Here is a 17,374-nt window from a genome sequence, read left to right on the forward strand (position 1 = left end):
TGGAGAAGTTCAGAAGGAGGACTGGAATTCACTCTGTTGTTCATGGTGGGGCAAGAGGGCATGAACCAAAGAGGGCAAAAAACAATGAGGACAGCAGTTAAAAGGTAAATGACCATCATTTTTATTCTTTATTCTTTGTTTTTTACGTTATGCACAACTCTCATTTATTGTGTAATAATCTAATTATAACATGTATTTGTTACATGTTTTGATGCATTTTTATGCTTTATAAAACATGTCGGAATTTTGGGGGGCTTGGAACGGATTAGGGCATTTGCATGGGAAACGCATCTCTACTTATGTAATTTTCAACTTACGTAATTTGTTCCAGAACCCATTGATTTCGTGAGTAGAGGTGCCGCTGTAGTTCTATTTTTCCGCACATATAATAAAAAGATATGTGGGGAGGAAACAAAGACAAAAGAAGCACGATCATTTAAGACTGGGGCGTATTTTTGAAACCCTGATATATGGAGGGGGAAACGAGTTTCCTGTCTGTGTCAATTCTTCCTGTGTGCTCACACCCCCATTTTGGATTCGTTAGTAACCCCCCCCCCCCGACATCTCTCTCTGAAATGGAACCTGAGGGCCCTCAGGGTTCCTGCCTGTTCTACAAACAAGTCCAACGAGCAGCAGCATCACTTCCTTTACGTTTATTATGTTTACATTGTTTATTGTGTCGATGAAAAGCACATCTGATTATTTCATCGTCCTGATTTTAGGATTCCTGCACAGCTCAGTCATTTTCCCTTAAAATGTAAGAAAAAAAAGGGCATTTTTATCAAACGATGGGAAAACAGGAAGTGAAAATAATCCTTCAAAGCTGCATCGATGGCTGACGATGGATTATTTCTACAACACTGAAGTTTTCCAGAAGATAAATCCCAGCGACATGGAGGACTGATGGTTCTGTTTCTGCAGCGCCACCAGCAGTCATCTCTGCACAGGCCTGGTTTTTACACTAAAGCCTCCGACTGACTGGAACACAGACGTCTCCTCTGGTGTCATATGGTGAGCTTGTTTGCATGCTGACTTTAGCGTTTAGCTCAAAGCGCCGCCGCGCCTCAGCCTGGCCTCACGCAGCGGCACGAAGAAGACTCTAGTTCTCAGGCCGGATTCCTGTCGTGGTTGTTTGCTGTCGGCCGGCGCTGATCTCCTCTGTTTGTGTTTTAGTTCCAAGAGAAAATGTTTGAGAATCAACTGTCTGAGTCCGGAGGAGTCTGCTGATGTTAAATCAGCACCGGGTGAGTCCCGACATCACAGTCCACCAGTTAATATGCCTTCAGCGTAATAAAACAGTTTCATTACATTCCAAAATGAGATTTTCATCCCCTTGCCTCCCTGAATATAACGCCTTTTGTTTCGTCTTTCTATCTTAGCCGGTTCCTGAGATATGAGCAAAAACATGTATAAAAGTCGAAATTTGACCTTGACCTAGTTATCTCAAGGTCAAGAGAAAACTAGGTCAAAGTCAAATTTAAACATATGTACATTTTATTGCACATATCTCAGGATCCGGATAAGATAGAAAGACGAAACAAAAAGGCGTTGTATTCAGGGGGGCAAGGGGATGAAAATTAGATCGCAACCTTGACCTTGAAAAACTAGGTCAAGGTCAAATTTTCACTTTTATACCCTTTTAGGTACACATCTCTGAAAGCTGATGAGATATAATCACAAAACAAAAAGCAACATTTTCAGGAAGCCAGGGGCACAAAAATGTGTAGGTCAGGGTGAAATGTTGAATTCAGGGGTGTCGCAGGATGTTGCAGTCTCTGACTGCCTTGTTTGTTTGTTGCTCTTAATTCAACTGCCACTTGGGGCTAAAACCTCCACTAAGCTCAGCCCATGTCTGACACCGACATTTGATATAACACCAACTTTTTTCTCTCTACAAATGGATTCCGGCAGAACAGCGGTTTGTGTCTAATTTTACAATTTCATGCATTGCTTGTTTAATCTCACAAAGTCAAAGGGCTTAAGAAGAAGAAGAAGAAGAAGAAAAAAGAGCATCGGCTTTCACCTTTGCCTGCTTTGCCGTCTGTGAAATATGGTTAGAGAAGTACAGTTGTCTTTGTTGTACAATTGGTGGAACTGTCTGGGGATGAATGCCCTCCAGAGGCTCATTCAGAAGATAAATTGGCCTGAAATTCATTGGTCCTGCAGACAGACTGCGTTTCACTCTCTCTGCAGCTCTTATGTGCAAAAAACATCCGTCCAGCAGCGTCCCGTCCGTCCTGCAGCGCCCCTCGTCTTCCTCCGTTATTTGGGCTAAGATAAAGAGAAAAAACAAAAACCACCTTTGCATCCGACTGGGTAGCTGAAGTCCAGCCTGAGGCCGACAAGGCTTCAGTGAAGTGTGCTGTGATTTGACAAGGCCAGTGACAGGAGGCACTGAAAATATCCGGCTGTCATGTGACTCACTCCGTGGCCTGGAGGAACCAACGAAAGGTCAGTGTTTCCTGATTCCATCGCCAACGACTGAAGGAAGTGACTTCATCTCTTGCTCATGCATCTGTCCCATTTTCAGAGACGGATACGTCCGAGGTGTTGCATCACTTTGCTAATTTGCTGCAATGATTATTCATATTTCTCTTGGAACATAACATACAGCGAGTATTCATACACACACACACACACATGTATATGCATTGGCTTGGTTACATAAGCTGGTTTGCGACATCCAGATACAGACGCAAAACTCCCATCAGGCATCTGGCGCCTTACCCACAACCCCCTGGGTTTGTCTTCATGCATGTTCATGTATGACAGTGACAGCAGCTTATTAACACGTCTCCACAGCTCGTCTCATAAAACATATCGTGATCCATGTTTTTTTTAATCCCAACGCAGTTCAAAAGGTTAAGTAGCATCGCTGGGTTTTTTTCTGTGTTTGTTTGTTTTTTTGCATCTGTAACTGAAATGAATATCTCTGTCCTCAAACGGCTTTGGGGTCTTTTATTACCTTTATTTAATTTATTTATGTACGCCATACTTTAATTTTTACTCCTCTTACTGCTAATTTATCTGCACATATTTTGCAAAGGCATCAAAACATTTCTGCTCTAATGGAGACCAAAAAAAAAAACATTCATTTTGATCAAATGCAAACGTCCCAGAACAACGCTAAACTATCTACAAGCGACAATTCCTTCATAGTTTTTATATTTTTTCAATTTTATGCACATGATTTTAGAAGACTTACGTCTGTAAATTTATGCATTGCTTTTTTTAAAACACCAAATATACAAAGTATTACTTCAAAAATGTCCTTCTTCCTTTTATAATAAACCTGTTATAGCTACAAGCTACATTTCTACCTACCAGTAGAAATGCATTCTTGTTTCTGACGTTGCGTGGACACGACGGCTGATGGATTGCGCGAGAAAAAGAACGATTCGACTCAAATGCAGAGGAACCGAACTGAACATGTGATGCGTGTCCCTGACAAGCATTTTTATAAAAAGACGTGAGGTGACGGCAACAAGCTAAATAAAAAACGGGTGATTTCATGTTTTATTTTTTGTTTTTTTGAAGAAAAAAAACACGCATCACCGGCTCCATTTTTACCTGTGGGCTCTGTTCTCGCTCCGATTACGACTTATCTCAGGCTATCAGTGTTCGAGCTGACTGGGCCGATGTTGCCCCCGCAATTCCAAGCATCTTTTTCATTTAATTAGCAATTACTGAAGCTCTACTCCAATCTGTTGAGAGGCGTTTGAAGAAGTGGTTTGGGATGGATTAAAGCAGACGTCAATGGGGAAAAAAAAAAATGCAAATTTTGCCTCTCCGAGCTTTATGTAAAAAAAAAAAAAAAGAGCTCTGAATTGGGAGCTTAAGCTGGGAAATTTCGTCCACATGCTCTGCCCCATTCTTGTCAGAGCTGGAAGGATTGCATGGTCTCACTGATGGATTGGACGGCCAGCTCCCTCAGCTTTGAAGCTGATAAACCTTTTAAAACCATGACAAATATTCTCCTGAAATTTTTGCCAGAGGAAAGGAAAAGAAATGAAATAAGGTATAGCGGGGAGCAGGAATATGAAAATTTACTTCCTGCACCTCAAACTCCCCATCATGTTGCACCTTTTGCAAAGCTTTGAGCTTCACACTGCAGTGATTATCTCTCCTGGAATTGGCGTTTGCGATCTTAAAATAAGAAATCAAGGATAACCCTAAATCAATATCACAATCAATAACTGCCAATGATGTTGCAGCAGGGAGAGGCGACGGCTTTTCAGCTGCACAACCTCCGTGTCGGCGACAGAACACGACTGGATGGCACAAGTTCGGCAGCCGGGGTGAGACATCCACTCAGTTTCCATAGTGATGTGGTTGAATGGAGGGGGATTAGCAGGGGCAGCGCCAGAAAAGGATTGCAGACTCCTGTCAGAGCTCTCGCTTTTAAAAGAGCTCCGTGTCGTGGCTCCCTCTCGTTTTTTAGGCGACGTAGATGATGGACACATCATCTTCCCAACCCCCCCCCCCCGATGCAGATGTATTTTAAAATGCAGTGAAACTGATTTTCCTGTGACAGCTTCTCAGCTCATATTGTTCAAACCTGGTGGTGGTGGTGGTGGGGGGGGGGGTCGTAAAACTATCTCACACCTTGGGTTGGTGCGAATGTAGCTGCTTGCTAACAAACAGCTGACAGCGCCGCCGTTTAAAGACGTTTAAGCAACTCGTCAATGGCTTCCTGTGAGGTATAGAACCCACTGACGGGGTCTGATCGCTTTTAATGGTTTGTGGATCACGAAAAAGGTCTGTGGTCACTATCAGTTAAACCCCCCCTGTTCTAATTGTATTCTAAAGTATTGTTATTCTTTTTTGTTTTTGCACATAAAGATGTCGATGAAGTAAAATTATGCATTCAGATTGATGACATTCGTCACTTCTTCCTGGACGTTTCCATGTTTCTCCTCTGATCCTGAAGGGTTTGGTGGGAATGGAGTTAAAGGCTTTATTGGTTTTACACCAATAAAGCATTTTAATGAGGGGGGGGGGGTCCAGAGTTATTATCTAAGACTGTCCCTTTGATTTTATGTTCCATTAACATAAATTCATGCGTCTATTCAAACAGTATGCAAACATCTTTGACACGAGCAGGCAGATGTGCAGAGCATGAAGACCCTTTGATACAGGTTAGTGTGGTCACATGCTCCTTTAGACCAATCAGACGCCTCATATCCACGTCCAAGGACAGGATTTTATTCTTATCTTATCTTTGGTGTTTAAATTTCTTAAATACAGTATTTTCTGCACTATAAGGCGCACTGGACTATAAGGCGCACTGGATTATAAGGCGCACTGTCAATTTTTGAGAAAATTAAAGGCTTTTGGGTGCGTCTTATAGTGCGGAAAACACTGTATATGATTGATATGATTACAAAAGTCAAAATAAATTGCAATTTGACAAAAAAAAGTTTCCGTGACGCTCCCAGTATTTGAATGAATTCACGTACAATTCATCAAATAGTAGGAAAAATAGTAAGAAAACTGCCTTTACCTTTGTGCACCGCATTTTGCATTTCACCATTAATTTATGTGAAAATATTCAGTATGCATATGAAATGAGAAATTGAAAGTAAAAAATTAATAATGATCCTGAATGCACCTACATTTTAAAGTCTGAATTGACATTTAAAAAAATCAAATTTACTCAAATTTTTTAAATTCCGTTGAAGTTTTATTTGCTTTTAATAAATAAAAGCTTCCCATGAATTGACTTTGACTTGAATGTACAGTGACACACACACACACACACACACACACACACACACACACACACACACACACACGCACACGCACACACACACACACACACTGTAAGTGTGTGGCATCAGTGTGTTTTAAATGTGTTTTCACCAGCCCCCGTTCCTGTGTGAGATTTGCTCGTATTCGTGTGAAGCCTGGATGTTGCCCCCCCCCCTCAGAAGCCTAATCTGCACCATTAATGGACTTTTTGTAGAAGTTAATTAACCATTTTCAATGATAGCAGGCGCAGCATTCCCCAGTAGCGAGAAGGAGGGGAGAGACGGACACCGATTATGCTGTTGCCTAGCAACACATGAACAAAATCTGAAGCGATTTAGTGCCCCCGTGGTGGTTCTCATGGAGGTCATATGTTTACTAAACCCACAACGTGTGCTGGCTGTCACAGGGAGGTGTCAGCAGATCGAGCACCTGTCCCACCTGTCCCCCCCTACCCACCTGGGGGCGGGCGGGCAGGGGGGGGCGGGTGTCCCCCCCTAAATCACAGATTTTGTGAAACTGAATGTCAAAAAAAAAAAGAAAAGTCATCAGAGAGGAAAACGCTGCAGATGTGGGATTTAACTTCTTTGCATAGTTGATCCCTTCAGGAAGGTAAAAGTCAGAAACACACACACACACACACACACACACACGCACACACACATGCATACACACACTGAGGGTAGAATAAAAGCATGCTTCAAAAATTTTCTGGATGATTCACACACTCAGCCTGAAATATCATTGGCCGGCCCACCTGAGTGACTCCTACAGCAGACGTGATTTCACTTTGCATGGAAATAACGTCTGACAAAAGCTGTTTGTCCATGCATTTCCTTTTTGTAAATGCATATATATATATATATATTTATGTGTGTGTGTGTGTGTGTGGACATGCATGAAAGAGTGAGCAGATAAAAGAAAAAAAAGGTGGGGGGGGTGGAGAAAGAGAGGGACGAGACAGAGCTGCTGAGACGCTCGCTTCATAGCAATTTAGGTCAGGCTAAACAAACGCTATAGGAAAGGAGCTCAGACAAACAGGAGCGTCTTGCATGGGAGCTGGGTGTGTAACGCGTGTGTGTGTGTGTGTGTGTGTGTGTGTGTGTGTGTGTGTGTGTGTGTGTGTGTGTGTGTGTGTGTGACCGTGTCTGTGACGGTTACACACACTGTGGTGATCACAAGATGGTGCAGCTGCACAAGCAGGAACATCTCAGGTGTCTCCGTGCAGCGTGTGCAGGTGTGAGATTAATTTCATCCATCGTCCCTGGGGGGTCAGACCGAATTATATTTATGCTTTATATAGAAATATTGAATGAGCTGTTACTCGGTTATGCCACCCCCCCTCCCTTTCCACACACACACACACACACACACACACACACACACACACACACACACACAGGAGGACACACACGGTGACAGTCTTGCCTGAAAAAGATGCACGACGTCGTCACAACTGTCAGGGTGATGAAAACAAACACACCCTTTCACGGGACGACTTCATAACTGTCTGGCAGTCACAACAAAAGGGTTTGCAGATATTTAGGACTTAATATAATCAAACAAGAAATGTTTTTATAGTGCAGGTGTGTCACATGATTCCACATTTTAATGCTCTTTCCTGCCGGGTCGACGGTGAAATGGGATGTGTGCAAGAATTCCAGCAGAAGGAGGAAAACAGGTCTGCCACGATATGAATAAAATATGGGACTTGCTTATGATTAGCATGCTAATGACTAATCATCATGTTAATCAGTTCATTTTTGTGGTGTCGAATCACAAACTGGCACCGGAAGAACCAGCGGAATAAAACGCAGAATGGGAACAGGAACGCACCCTGCACGGAGAGAATCGACAAGTATTTCAAGGTTATTACAGTAATTTATTACAGTGTATTCTGCGTTATAAGGCGCACCTAAAAGCTTTTCATTTTCTCAAAAACCAACAGTGCATCTTATAATCCAGTGTGCCTTATATATGGAAAAAGATTTAAAATAGCCCATTCATTGAAGGTGCGCCTTATAGTCCAGAATATACTGTATATTTACATCCCAGCACATGGTTTCTACACTATTTTAGCCTTATTTAAAAATCTACATTGATTAATTTTGAATTTTATTGATAAGACCTGATCATTTCTGCATTATTTCCAAAAAAATACAGTATTTTCCACACTATAAGGCGCACTGGACTATAAAAGTGCACCTTCAATTAATGGCTCCTGTGAAAACGTTTTATATTTATAAATTGCACTGGATTATAAGGTGTTCCTTCAATGAATGTTCCACTGTAAAACTTTTTTCACAAATAATGCACTCTGGATTATAAAGGAAAGGCTTTTAGGTGCGCCTTATAGTGCGGAAAATACTGTATTATAGGTTTGTTTCTGGACTCACATGATTAATATCATCTGATCTGCACATGAAAAATGACAGGAAGCCAAAGGAGAACCCCGAGCGCTAATCCCCCCCCACCCCCCAACATTAAAATGATTTAACACCCAGTGAGCCCGTAAAGAAGGGCAGCCCCAGCCCCAACCAGACACACACTCTAAAAGCCATTACAAGGGAGGACAAGTCATCCCAGCCTAATGGAGCAGCATCCCCGGCTCCAGCTGGATGAAGACGTGGTGGTGATGCTGGGGGGGTGAGGAGGTCAGCTGGCTGCGCGCACATGTCACCAGCCTATTGGACATGCCTGCGCGCCCCCGTCAGCAGGTGAATAAATATGTGTCATGTTTCACGCCCCGTGTCCGCAGGGACGGCGACCCAGATGGGGGGGTTTAAACGCTGCTTTCCATGTGGTATCACTGAGCAGGTTAGTTCACCCCTCATTGGTTCGCCATCTGGTGTGCCCCCCCCCCTTTAGGTCTGATAGGAACGTTCACACTGGAGCTTTCCAGGAGTCGACGCGCTCCTCAGAAACGCAGCAAAAAAACCCCCAAAAACCTGCGCGTTTCCTGCGTTTGACCGCCGTTACGCGTGGATTCTAGTCTTCAGTCGCTTTTGGGGGGGGGGGGCAGGCAAGAAGTAGACGTGACAAACTTGTGCTAAATAAGTAAATCAAACAAGTGGGCCCGTTTTGTGCACAATCACTCACCGTTGCGCGCAGGAATGACGAGGTGCGTCCTTGGAGAGGTGTTCCGCTCCTCTTCCTCACTTTCCAGGTGGTTTCTTTAGAAGAATAGAAGAATAATCCGCGACGATTCACATGTTTCCAGCCCCGCGTTTATTCCCACCCCCCAAAACAGCCCCCCCCCCCAAAAAAAACCCCAGACTTTTAAAGGTGTGAATCTATAGTCCACGAGGTAAATCCTCGCCTATCATCCCATCATTTGTGGAAGACGATTACATGCAGAGTTAGACAAGCAGCCAATGTTCCCTCCCTTTATTGATGGGCTCCCTTAATCACAATTTGCCAGTTCCCCTGACAGCGTCTGATTGTTCTCAGCCTCCAAACGCCCCCCCCCCCCAAAATAAATAAATAAACGCGTTTTGGACCACAATGCCGCTCATATCAGCCTCCATATGCTTCCATTTTGCACCTCGACCATACATTTTATTACTGTAGGAGGAGGATGATATGAGGAAGGGGGGTGGGTGGAGGGGGGGGGGGTCCGTTTACGGGGGCGGGAGGGGGTGTTTAGATTTACATATTTAAACAGTTGAAAATGTGTTAAGGGAGCTGAATTATTCAAACGTTTTTTTTTTACAGAAAGCCAAGACAATCAATCGATTGATTAGAAATAACAATACATAGAATTGTTAAACTTGCTCAGTTGGAGATAAAATTTAAAAAAAGAAAAGAAAAAGAAGATGTGATTATACTTCTTTTTATTTATTTATTTATTTATTTATTTATTTATTTATTTATTTATTTATAGGGATAGAAAGAGTAGAGCAAAATTTCAATTCTAAAACAAACATGCTGCCGGAGTAGCGGTGCAGCCAATAGACGAGGATGAAGAGGATGAAGAGGAGGAAGAGGATGAAGAGGGGGAGGAGGGTGGGGGGGCGACTTTGAGATGACATTGGGGCTGTGTGGATGGGAGTTGAGTCTCTGGTTGTTGATGTTAGACAGTCGCACAAGGCGAAGCGGCTGCTGCCCGTGTTGATCCAGCCTCCTTCCTCCTTCTCCTCCTCCTCTTCCTCTCTTGCTGGTCTTTCAGCACCGATCCCCGCCGGACAGCTCCTGCGTGGACACCCCCCCATCCACCACCACCACCACCCCGACGCTGCGCGGCCCCTTTAAGTCTTTTAATGGAAGTAAAACCTATTTGTGTTGCAAGAAATATTGGGAGTTTACAACTTCATCCACGGGGGGAATATACGGATACCTCGTTTGGAGATTCGTGGCAGGCGGCGCGTCCTCGGCGGCTCCGATCACAGATTCACTGTGAGTAAAAAAAACAAAAACCCCAAACTGGCTGCTGGAATTGTTGCGTGAGTCTGTCTGCGTGTCGGGAACGAGTCTGTTTAATGCGTGATTTGTGTTCCTCGTCTCTGAAAGCCAAAGGTGAGTTGTGATTTAAATTGTGAATGAGGCTGTCGACGCGTCGCTCCGGTCAACATAACCACCGCATGATGCGCTCCGCATCTATGCGCGCTAGAGCCAATTAAATAAGAGAATTGGTTTTTGCGGTTTTTGCTTGTTTATTGGATGCTGCGAGTGTGGATGTGCGTTGTGGTGCGTTTAATAACGCAATTGGTACCCAATTAATCGGGTAGAACGGGGTGGCTGTTTGTGCAGCTTGATGCGTAAAGCTTTTACGCATTGGACATCCCTTTGTCTCCACTGTGCGTTTTTGTGTTCCAGTTTTGTTTGAGACATTCTCTGTGCCCCTGCTGCTTGTGGTTCTGTGTGTGGATAACTGTTGGAGGAATCTGCAGGTGGTAATTGGTGGTATTCGTTGTGCTTTTTCCTCATAGGCTATTTGCTTTCGCCACGGTGCGTCTTGCGCTTGCAGTGCGTGTTTTTCTTTTTTTTTTCCCCCCCTGTGATTTGTTTTCAAGTTTTATTCTTTTATGTCGGCTTTAATACTATAAAATATCATTTAGGCTCATTGAACTGCAATTTTTGCCATTGCTATAACGTGTATTGATCTGTTTTTAGCTGCTGTTAATTCACTCGCAATCTGTTGTATGTGATTTAGTTATTGGAGCAAGTCCAACATGACTTTGCCTTCGATGGGTTTTTTTTTTCTTTTTTTGGTGTTTGTTGAGTCTGATATGAATGAATATTTTGTCAAGGGGGAGGGAGGGTGGTGGTGGTGGTGGTGGTGGTGGCAGGGGGGGCGCGCAAATGATCATGAAATGCTTGATTCTGCGTTTTTTTGGAAAATATTTCAATGTGTGTGGATTTTATTGCTTCTTTTTTTTTTTTTTTTTTTTGTGCAACTCATTTTCCAAACGTTTCCATGTCTGCTTCACAAGAAACCACATTTTCTTCCCCAGCGTCTTCTCCTGAAAAAAAAAAAACCAAAAAAAAAAAAAAAAAACCGACCATGCTCTATTCACGATTCCAGGTTAACGGCGACCGAAGAGCCGTGCGCATTCAGGCTTCATCTCCAGACATTTGGTCCTAAAGGTTAGGTTCTGGGAAAAAAAAACCCCCAAAACAAAACCGCGAAGCTGCTGTCTGCGTGGACTGGTGCTGAAGTCTCCCGTCCGACTGCCAGGACCTCTGCCAAACCTAGAGACATGGCGACGAACGGCACGAAAACGGATGGACAAGTCACAGAACTGAACGAGGTGGCCACAAATAATGACAAACCCAAGTCACTGGACGTGAAGCCCGAGAAGCAGAAAAAGGATGTGCCTGATAGAGAAACATGGGTGGGAAAATTCGATTTTCTCCTGTCGTGTGTGGGTTATGCAATTGGACTGGGAAACGTTTGGAGATTTCCCTACCTCTGTGGGAAAAACGGTGGAGGTAAACATTATTTATTTATTATTACCCCCCCCCCCCACACACACACACACACATATACACACATCTAATTTTACGCAAAGCGCACGGCGCCGTTCAGCTCCATGATACACATAGTCGGGCTTTATCTAATTGACCTTGTCGACTTACATGAATAGAATGAATATCAGACACGTTTTACATGATGCGTCAGTGCAGTTTTTTAGCCTGAAACTGTTTTTCTTTTCTTTTAACTTCGTCTACCCCCCCCCCCCTCCACCCCCCCCCCATCCAGGAGCCTTCCTGATTCCCTATTTTTTGACTCTCATTTTTGCTGGAGTCCCCTTGTTTCTACTGGAGTGCTCCCTGGGTCAGTACACCTCAATTGGGGGGCTTGGCGTGTGGAAACTGGCCCCAATGTTTAAAGGTACACCCTCCCTGCATGTGTTTTTTTAAATAACAGGCCTGTCTGAAACTTATTCATGCTTTCATATAAATAATTTTCATTCTAAGGATTTATGGACACGTAGCACACATTCCCCTGACTCGTTTCTGTATAGGTGTGGGCCTCGCAGCAGCTGTCCTGTCCTTCTGGCTTAACATTTACTACGTTGTAATCATTTCTTGGGCCATTTACTATCTGTACAACTCCTTCACCACTGTAAGTATTATAAAACATACTCACATGATCTATTATCATGCAAAAATCAGAAAAGGTTCAAGGTTTTGTTTGGTTTTTTTTTTATCAGTAAATGAGGGATTTTAACCCTAAACTGCCATTAGAAATAAAAAAAAAATCCTTGCATGCGTCAAAGAGAAGAAGAAAACTCTACTTTTTTTTTTTTTCCTGTTCTGCAGGATCTTCCATGGAGCTCATGTAACAACGCTTGGAACACAGAGAAATGTTACACGAACCACTCCATCATAGACACCACCAACCTCACCAGCGCAGTGGTGGAGTTCTGGGAGTAAGATATCGACTTATTCCTCTTGCCTTGAACACAACGGAGGCTGCATGCATCCCAAACACACACAAAAGACATCCTCCTCCTCCCCCCCCCACCCCCTTTGCATGTGCATTCACTTGTGTGCATAATAGTCCTGTTTGTTGCTTGCTCTGACTTCCAGGCGCAACATGCATGAAATGACTGATGGCTTGGAAAAACCAGGCCAGATTCGAGTGCCGCTGGCGATAACGCTGGCCATCGCCTGGGTCCTCGTGTACTTCTGTATCTGGAAAGGGGTTAGCTGGACGGGGAAGGTAAGATATTCCAACCAGATCTGGGCATCCCAACACCTCTTCTGGTCACAATTAGGACAGATAATCAAATATTTATCAGTCTAATATCACCTCATCAATCATTCAGGGTGCATTTTTGTCCATATTCAAAACAAATGAAGAGGAATCAAACATCCATGGCTCACAAATCCTCCTCTTGCCTCGCGGTGGCTTGTCTAATTCCAATCCCCCTGACGCGGCGTTCACACTGAGTGTGGATTCACGATAGCAACCCGACGCTGCAATCTGGTTTTAGTCCTCTCCCTCCTCCTGGAGCAGCTTCCCCTCCCTTTTGTGGCGCCACATTTGGAGGAAAAAAAAAAATCTACTGCATCATGTGACCGTGGCAAATAAAATTTGTTTTGGGCACAAGCTATACCCCCCCACCCCCCACCCATCCTTTTCCCCCCCACATCAAGCCAAAGATGCATCGTTTTCTTTGAATATTCGGCCTCTTTTTTTGGTTTGTTTTTTGTTTTTTCATCTGGAGGAGACAGAAGAACATAAATCTAGAAAATGTGACGACCTTATAGATTTATAGATTTCAGTCACGAGGTACCCCCCCCCCCCGCGCTGGTGACGCTCTGGTTTGGTTTTTATAGGTGGTTTACTTCTCGGCGACGTACCCCTACTTCATGCTATTCATTCTCTTCATCCGTGGGGTGACCCTCCCCGGGGCTAAAGAGGGAATTCTGTTCTACATCACGCCCGACTTTCAAAAGCTCAAAGAATCTGAGGTAAAAAAAAAAACAAAACCCCCCAACAAAACAAACAAAACCACGTATTTGTATGATTAACGCTCCTGTATTCCACGCTGTTTTGTCAGGTCTGGCTGGATGCAGCCACTCAGATCTTTTTCTCCTATGGATTGGGATTGGGGTCACTTATAGCTCTGGGCAGCTACAACCCCTTCAATAATAATGTTTACAGGTAAGACCAGAGAGAGTTCACAGAATGGAGTTCATCCATAGGGCAGAGAACGTCTGAGAACATCGCACCAGCAATAATTAAATCCATATTTTTCTTCCACGCGATGTGCACGTATGAAAGATCTCTTGATAAAAGCGCTTCAAGGGTCTTATTAATTCGAGTTGCTGACATGAACGCGGTAATAATCTAAGGCGAAGGCTGTTTCTCGCTGAAGCTTGTGTGTGTGTGTGTGTGTGTGTGTGTGCGTATATATGTGTGTGTCCAGCAGCTCCACAGTTCTGGGTCACACAAACATTCAGTTACGTAAAAAAACAAAACGTTTGCCTTCAATTTGTGTCCTTATTTCACACGGATCTCTCTCTAGAATAATCCTTTTGAACAGATGACTAATTGATGGATCCCAATCACTTCTATCGATGAGTTCTGAAGGAACTCCGTCAGATTTGAGGTGTTTCCTGTGTCGACTCTTTTTCTTCAAGAAGGAAATCAAACCAAAGCGAAGCTTAAATCTGTGACAATGGGCCGGTTCTCCCTCTCTCCCTGCAGAGATTCAGTCATCGTGTGCTGCATCAACTCGTGCACCAGCATGTTTGCTGGTTTCGTTATCTTCTCCATTGTGGGCTTCATGGCTCACGTCACAAAGAAAGACATCGCCAATGTAGCAGCTTCAGGTAAACCTTCTTCTTCTTTCCTTTAAATGAATGTGAATATTTTATGTTTTATCATTGTTATTATTATTATTATCAGAATAAAATATAATTTTCCAACCAGGTCCTGGTTTGGCCTTCCTGGCCTACCCGGAGGCGGTGACCCAGTTGCCGGTGTCTCCTCTCTGGGCCATCCTGTTCTTCTCCATGCTGCTCATGCTGGGGATTGACAGCCAGGTGAGGATGATCCGCTCATGGGCTGACCTAAATATTTAAAATTCAGGTATATATCATATCATATCATATCATATCATATCTTATCATATCATATCATATCATTCCAGTCAGCCCTGCTTTCTGCGTGATTAACACGAATGGACGTCTGGTGGACTGCTTCACCACCTTCATCCTGCAGGCTTCATTCTCTCAGTGTTTTCTGTTTTGTGGACATCCAGGTCTAGAACCAGACAGATAAACGCATCCTTCACAGTAAAATACACATTATATCTCCATCCTAAACGACGGCGCCGCTGAGCTTTTGCATAACAGCGCTATTACCAAAACGGTCTCCCTAAAAGTTGATGCTCGGTCATTCAGAAGACGACTTTAATGCCTTTGTCCCATGGTTTGGTGCACACGGCAGTTCTTCCACATTTATCATCATCAGTCAGCCTAACAACTATAATAACTGTTGTTGTTTTTTTTCCAATACATTTAGCAAACTATTCAAATATACATCTTTATGGTAAAAAAAAAAAAAAAATGCATATTTTGTATCAAAGGAAGAAGCAGCAGACGCGAACGCTGCAAAAAAAAAAAAATTCACACTTGCTCTTAACACTGTTTGCATGATTTCCTCCTTCAGTTCTGCACCGTGGAAGGCTTCATCACCGCTCTGGTGGATGAGTTTCCCAGAGTTCTTAGGGGCAGACGAGAGATCTTCATCGCCGTCGTGTGTCTGGTGTCGTATGTGATCGGACTTTCAAACATCACACAGGTAGAGAGAGAGAGAGAGATGGGGGGGGGGCGACTCTGGTGTATTTGACTATTAAATAAATGAGGGATTTTTAACGTCTTTTTCTTTGTGGAATCAGGGAGGAATTTACGTGTTCAAGTTGTTTGACTACTACTCCGCCAGTGGGATGTCTCTGCTGTTCCTGGTCTTCTTTGAATGCATCTCTATATCCTGGTGTTACGGTGTGTATCCCCGCCCCCGCGCCCCCCTTAGCCGCAGCAAAACCAAATAAAATCGACATTGGGGATGCTTTTTTTTCCACCTCAGAAGAGCTTATTGATACATCGCAAATTTGATAGGATAAAAACGTCGCGTCTGTCCAGAAACTGCCTGAAGGTCAGGAGCGCTGGAGCGTTCCACCCCCCACTCGTTCCACCGCCGTCCCTCATCAACACGCGTGGCGGAACGGCGGGAAATTGAAATAAATTGGATATGAATATTTTGATCATAGATTCATTTACATCACAGGTGTGAACAAGTTCTACGACAACATTGAGGAGATGATTGGCTACAGGCCGTGTGTATGGTGGAAGCTGTGCTGGGTCGTGTTCACGCCTCTCATCGTCGGCGTGAGTACTTAGCGCTAAACGTTAGCGGTCGTGACACGAGAAATGCAAACGATAGATAAAGTGAATAATACCTGCTTGTTGGAGGTATTATGGGATGCATGAAGCGTCTTGTGTCTCCCACACAGGGGGTGTTCCTGTTCAGCGCCATCCAGATGGTTCCTCTCACGATGGGAGACTACGTGTTCCCGGGGTGGGGTCAGGGCGTCGGCTGGCTCATGGCGCTCTCCTCCATGATTCTCATACCGGGATACATGATCTACATGTATCTGGGACTCAAGGGCACCTATAAAGAAGTGAGGATAGGCCTGGGCTCGTCAGGTGTTGCATGCTGGGATATGTTCCGACTAACCCGACTAACTAAACGTTTCCCTCGCAGCGACTTCGGATAATGCTGAAGCCCCCGGCGGTGGTCAGGCGACCCCAGGAGAACGGGCCGGAGCAGCAGATGGAAACCAACACGGCTAACCTATCCAGCCCCGCTAACCCCGCCAACCCAGCTCCGCCCAACCCGTCCAGCCCCACCAATCCGGCACCGCTAGCGACCGCCGCTAACCCGGCGACGAGCCCAGCGGCGTCTTCTCCGACCGTCGCCACCACCATCACCACCACCATCACCACCACCAACACCATGGCCAGTCCAGCGAACCCCGCCGTCACGTCCGTTAGCCCGACTAGCCCGCCGCCGAACACGGCTAGCCTAACGGAGCCGCTGAACCCGGCAAACCCAACCAGCCCGACCTCCAATCTGACCAACGCCGAGGCCAACGTGTAGACGACAAGCGATCCCTCATGGAGCACGTAGACAAAAAGAGACATTACAAAGGACTTCCAAGATTTTAAATTGATACACCTACCTCCGGGGGGGCAATATGTGATCAAAAATAGAGTTTCAAAAATCACGTTTAATTTTTTTTTCTGCATTTGTAAGGCCAAGCCGATGATGACGTCTGGTTGTTGGTTTGCATACAAAGAAAAAAAAAAGGAAAAAAGATCAATCTCAAAGACTGTTAGTGTACACAAATACAACCGTAATTCAGAAAAAAATATAAACATACTGTGTAATACTGTGAGAAAAGAAAAAAACATAGAGATATAGATTAGAGATTTGTTGAATATCTTCATGAATCAAGTAAATACCGTGTGAATATAGTAGATGAAGTCGTGACCAAAATTGACACCATTGACGAGTGCGAGGGATGGTGTCAATTTTTTTTTTTTATTGTGGATGTTTACTGAACCTCACACAGTTGTCTCTTTTCCGAAACGTTGCACTCTGTGA

At 44.2% G+C, this 17,374-nt stretch overlaps 1 protein-coding gene across 2 annotated transcripts in view; it reads left to right on the plus strand.

The window, feature by feature from the left end:
- Positions 1-9,867: 9,867 nt before the first annotated feature.
- Positions 9,868-17,374, plus strand: part of LOC137613611 (sodium- and chloride-dependent GABA transporter 1-like) — an 8,928-nt gene continuing 1,421 nt past the window's right edge. Inside the window, exons 1-15 of one of the 2 annotated variants that reach the window (XM_068342977.1) lie at positions 9,868-10,143; positions 11,273-11,679; positions 11,951-12,082; positions 12,216-12,316; positions 12,514-12,623; positions 12,784-12,916; positions 13,537-13,671; positions 13,761-13,864; positions 14,411-14,535; positions 14,636-14,748; positions 15,377-15,508; positions 15,606-15,708; positions 15,995-16,095; positions 16,221-16,388; positions 16,472-17,374. The exon at positions 16,472-17,374 is cut by the window's right edge and continues 1,421 nt beyond it. In XM_068342977.1, the coding sequence (XP_068199078.1) occupies positions 11,448-11,679; positions 11,951-12,082; positions 12,216-12,316; positions 12,514-12,623; positions 12,784-12,916; positions 13,537-13,671; positions 13,761-13,864; positions 14,411-14,535; positions 14,636-14,748; positions 15,377-15,508; positions 15,606-15,708; positions 15,995-16,095; positions 16,221-16,388; positions 16,472-16,867 (2,085 nt within the window). In that variant the 5' untranslated portion in view covers positions 9,868-10,143; positions 11,273-11,447 and the 3' untranslated portion in view covers positions 16,868-17,374. Of the gene's footprint in view, positions 10,144-10,863; positions 11,680-11,950; positions 12,083-12,215; positions 12,317-12,513; positions 12,624-12,783; positions 12,917-13,536; positions 13,672-13,760; positions 13,865-14,410; positions 14,536-14,635; positions 14,749-15,376; positions 15,509-15,605; positions 15,709-15,994; positions 16,096-16,220; positions 16,389-16,471 lie in introns of those variants that run through there. The other variant, XM_068342971.1, reaches the window with a different exon arrangement.

The sequence above is a fragment of the Antennarius striatus genome, chromosome 2 (assembly GCF_040054535.1).
Source record: "Antennarius striatus isolate MH-2024 chromosome 2, ASM4005453v1, whole genome shotgun sequence".
Lineage (NCBI taxonomy): Eukaryota > Metazoa > Chordata > Actinopteri > Lophiiformes > Antennariidae > Antennarius > Antennarius striatus.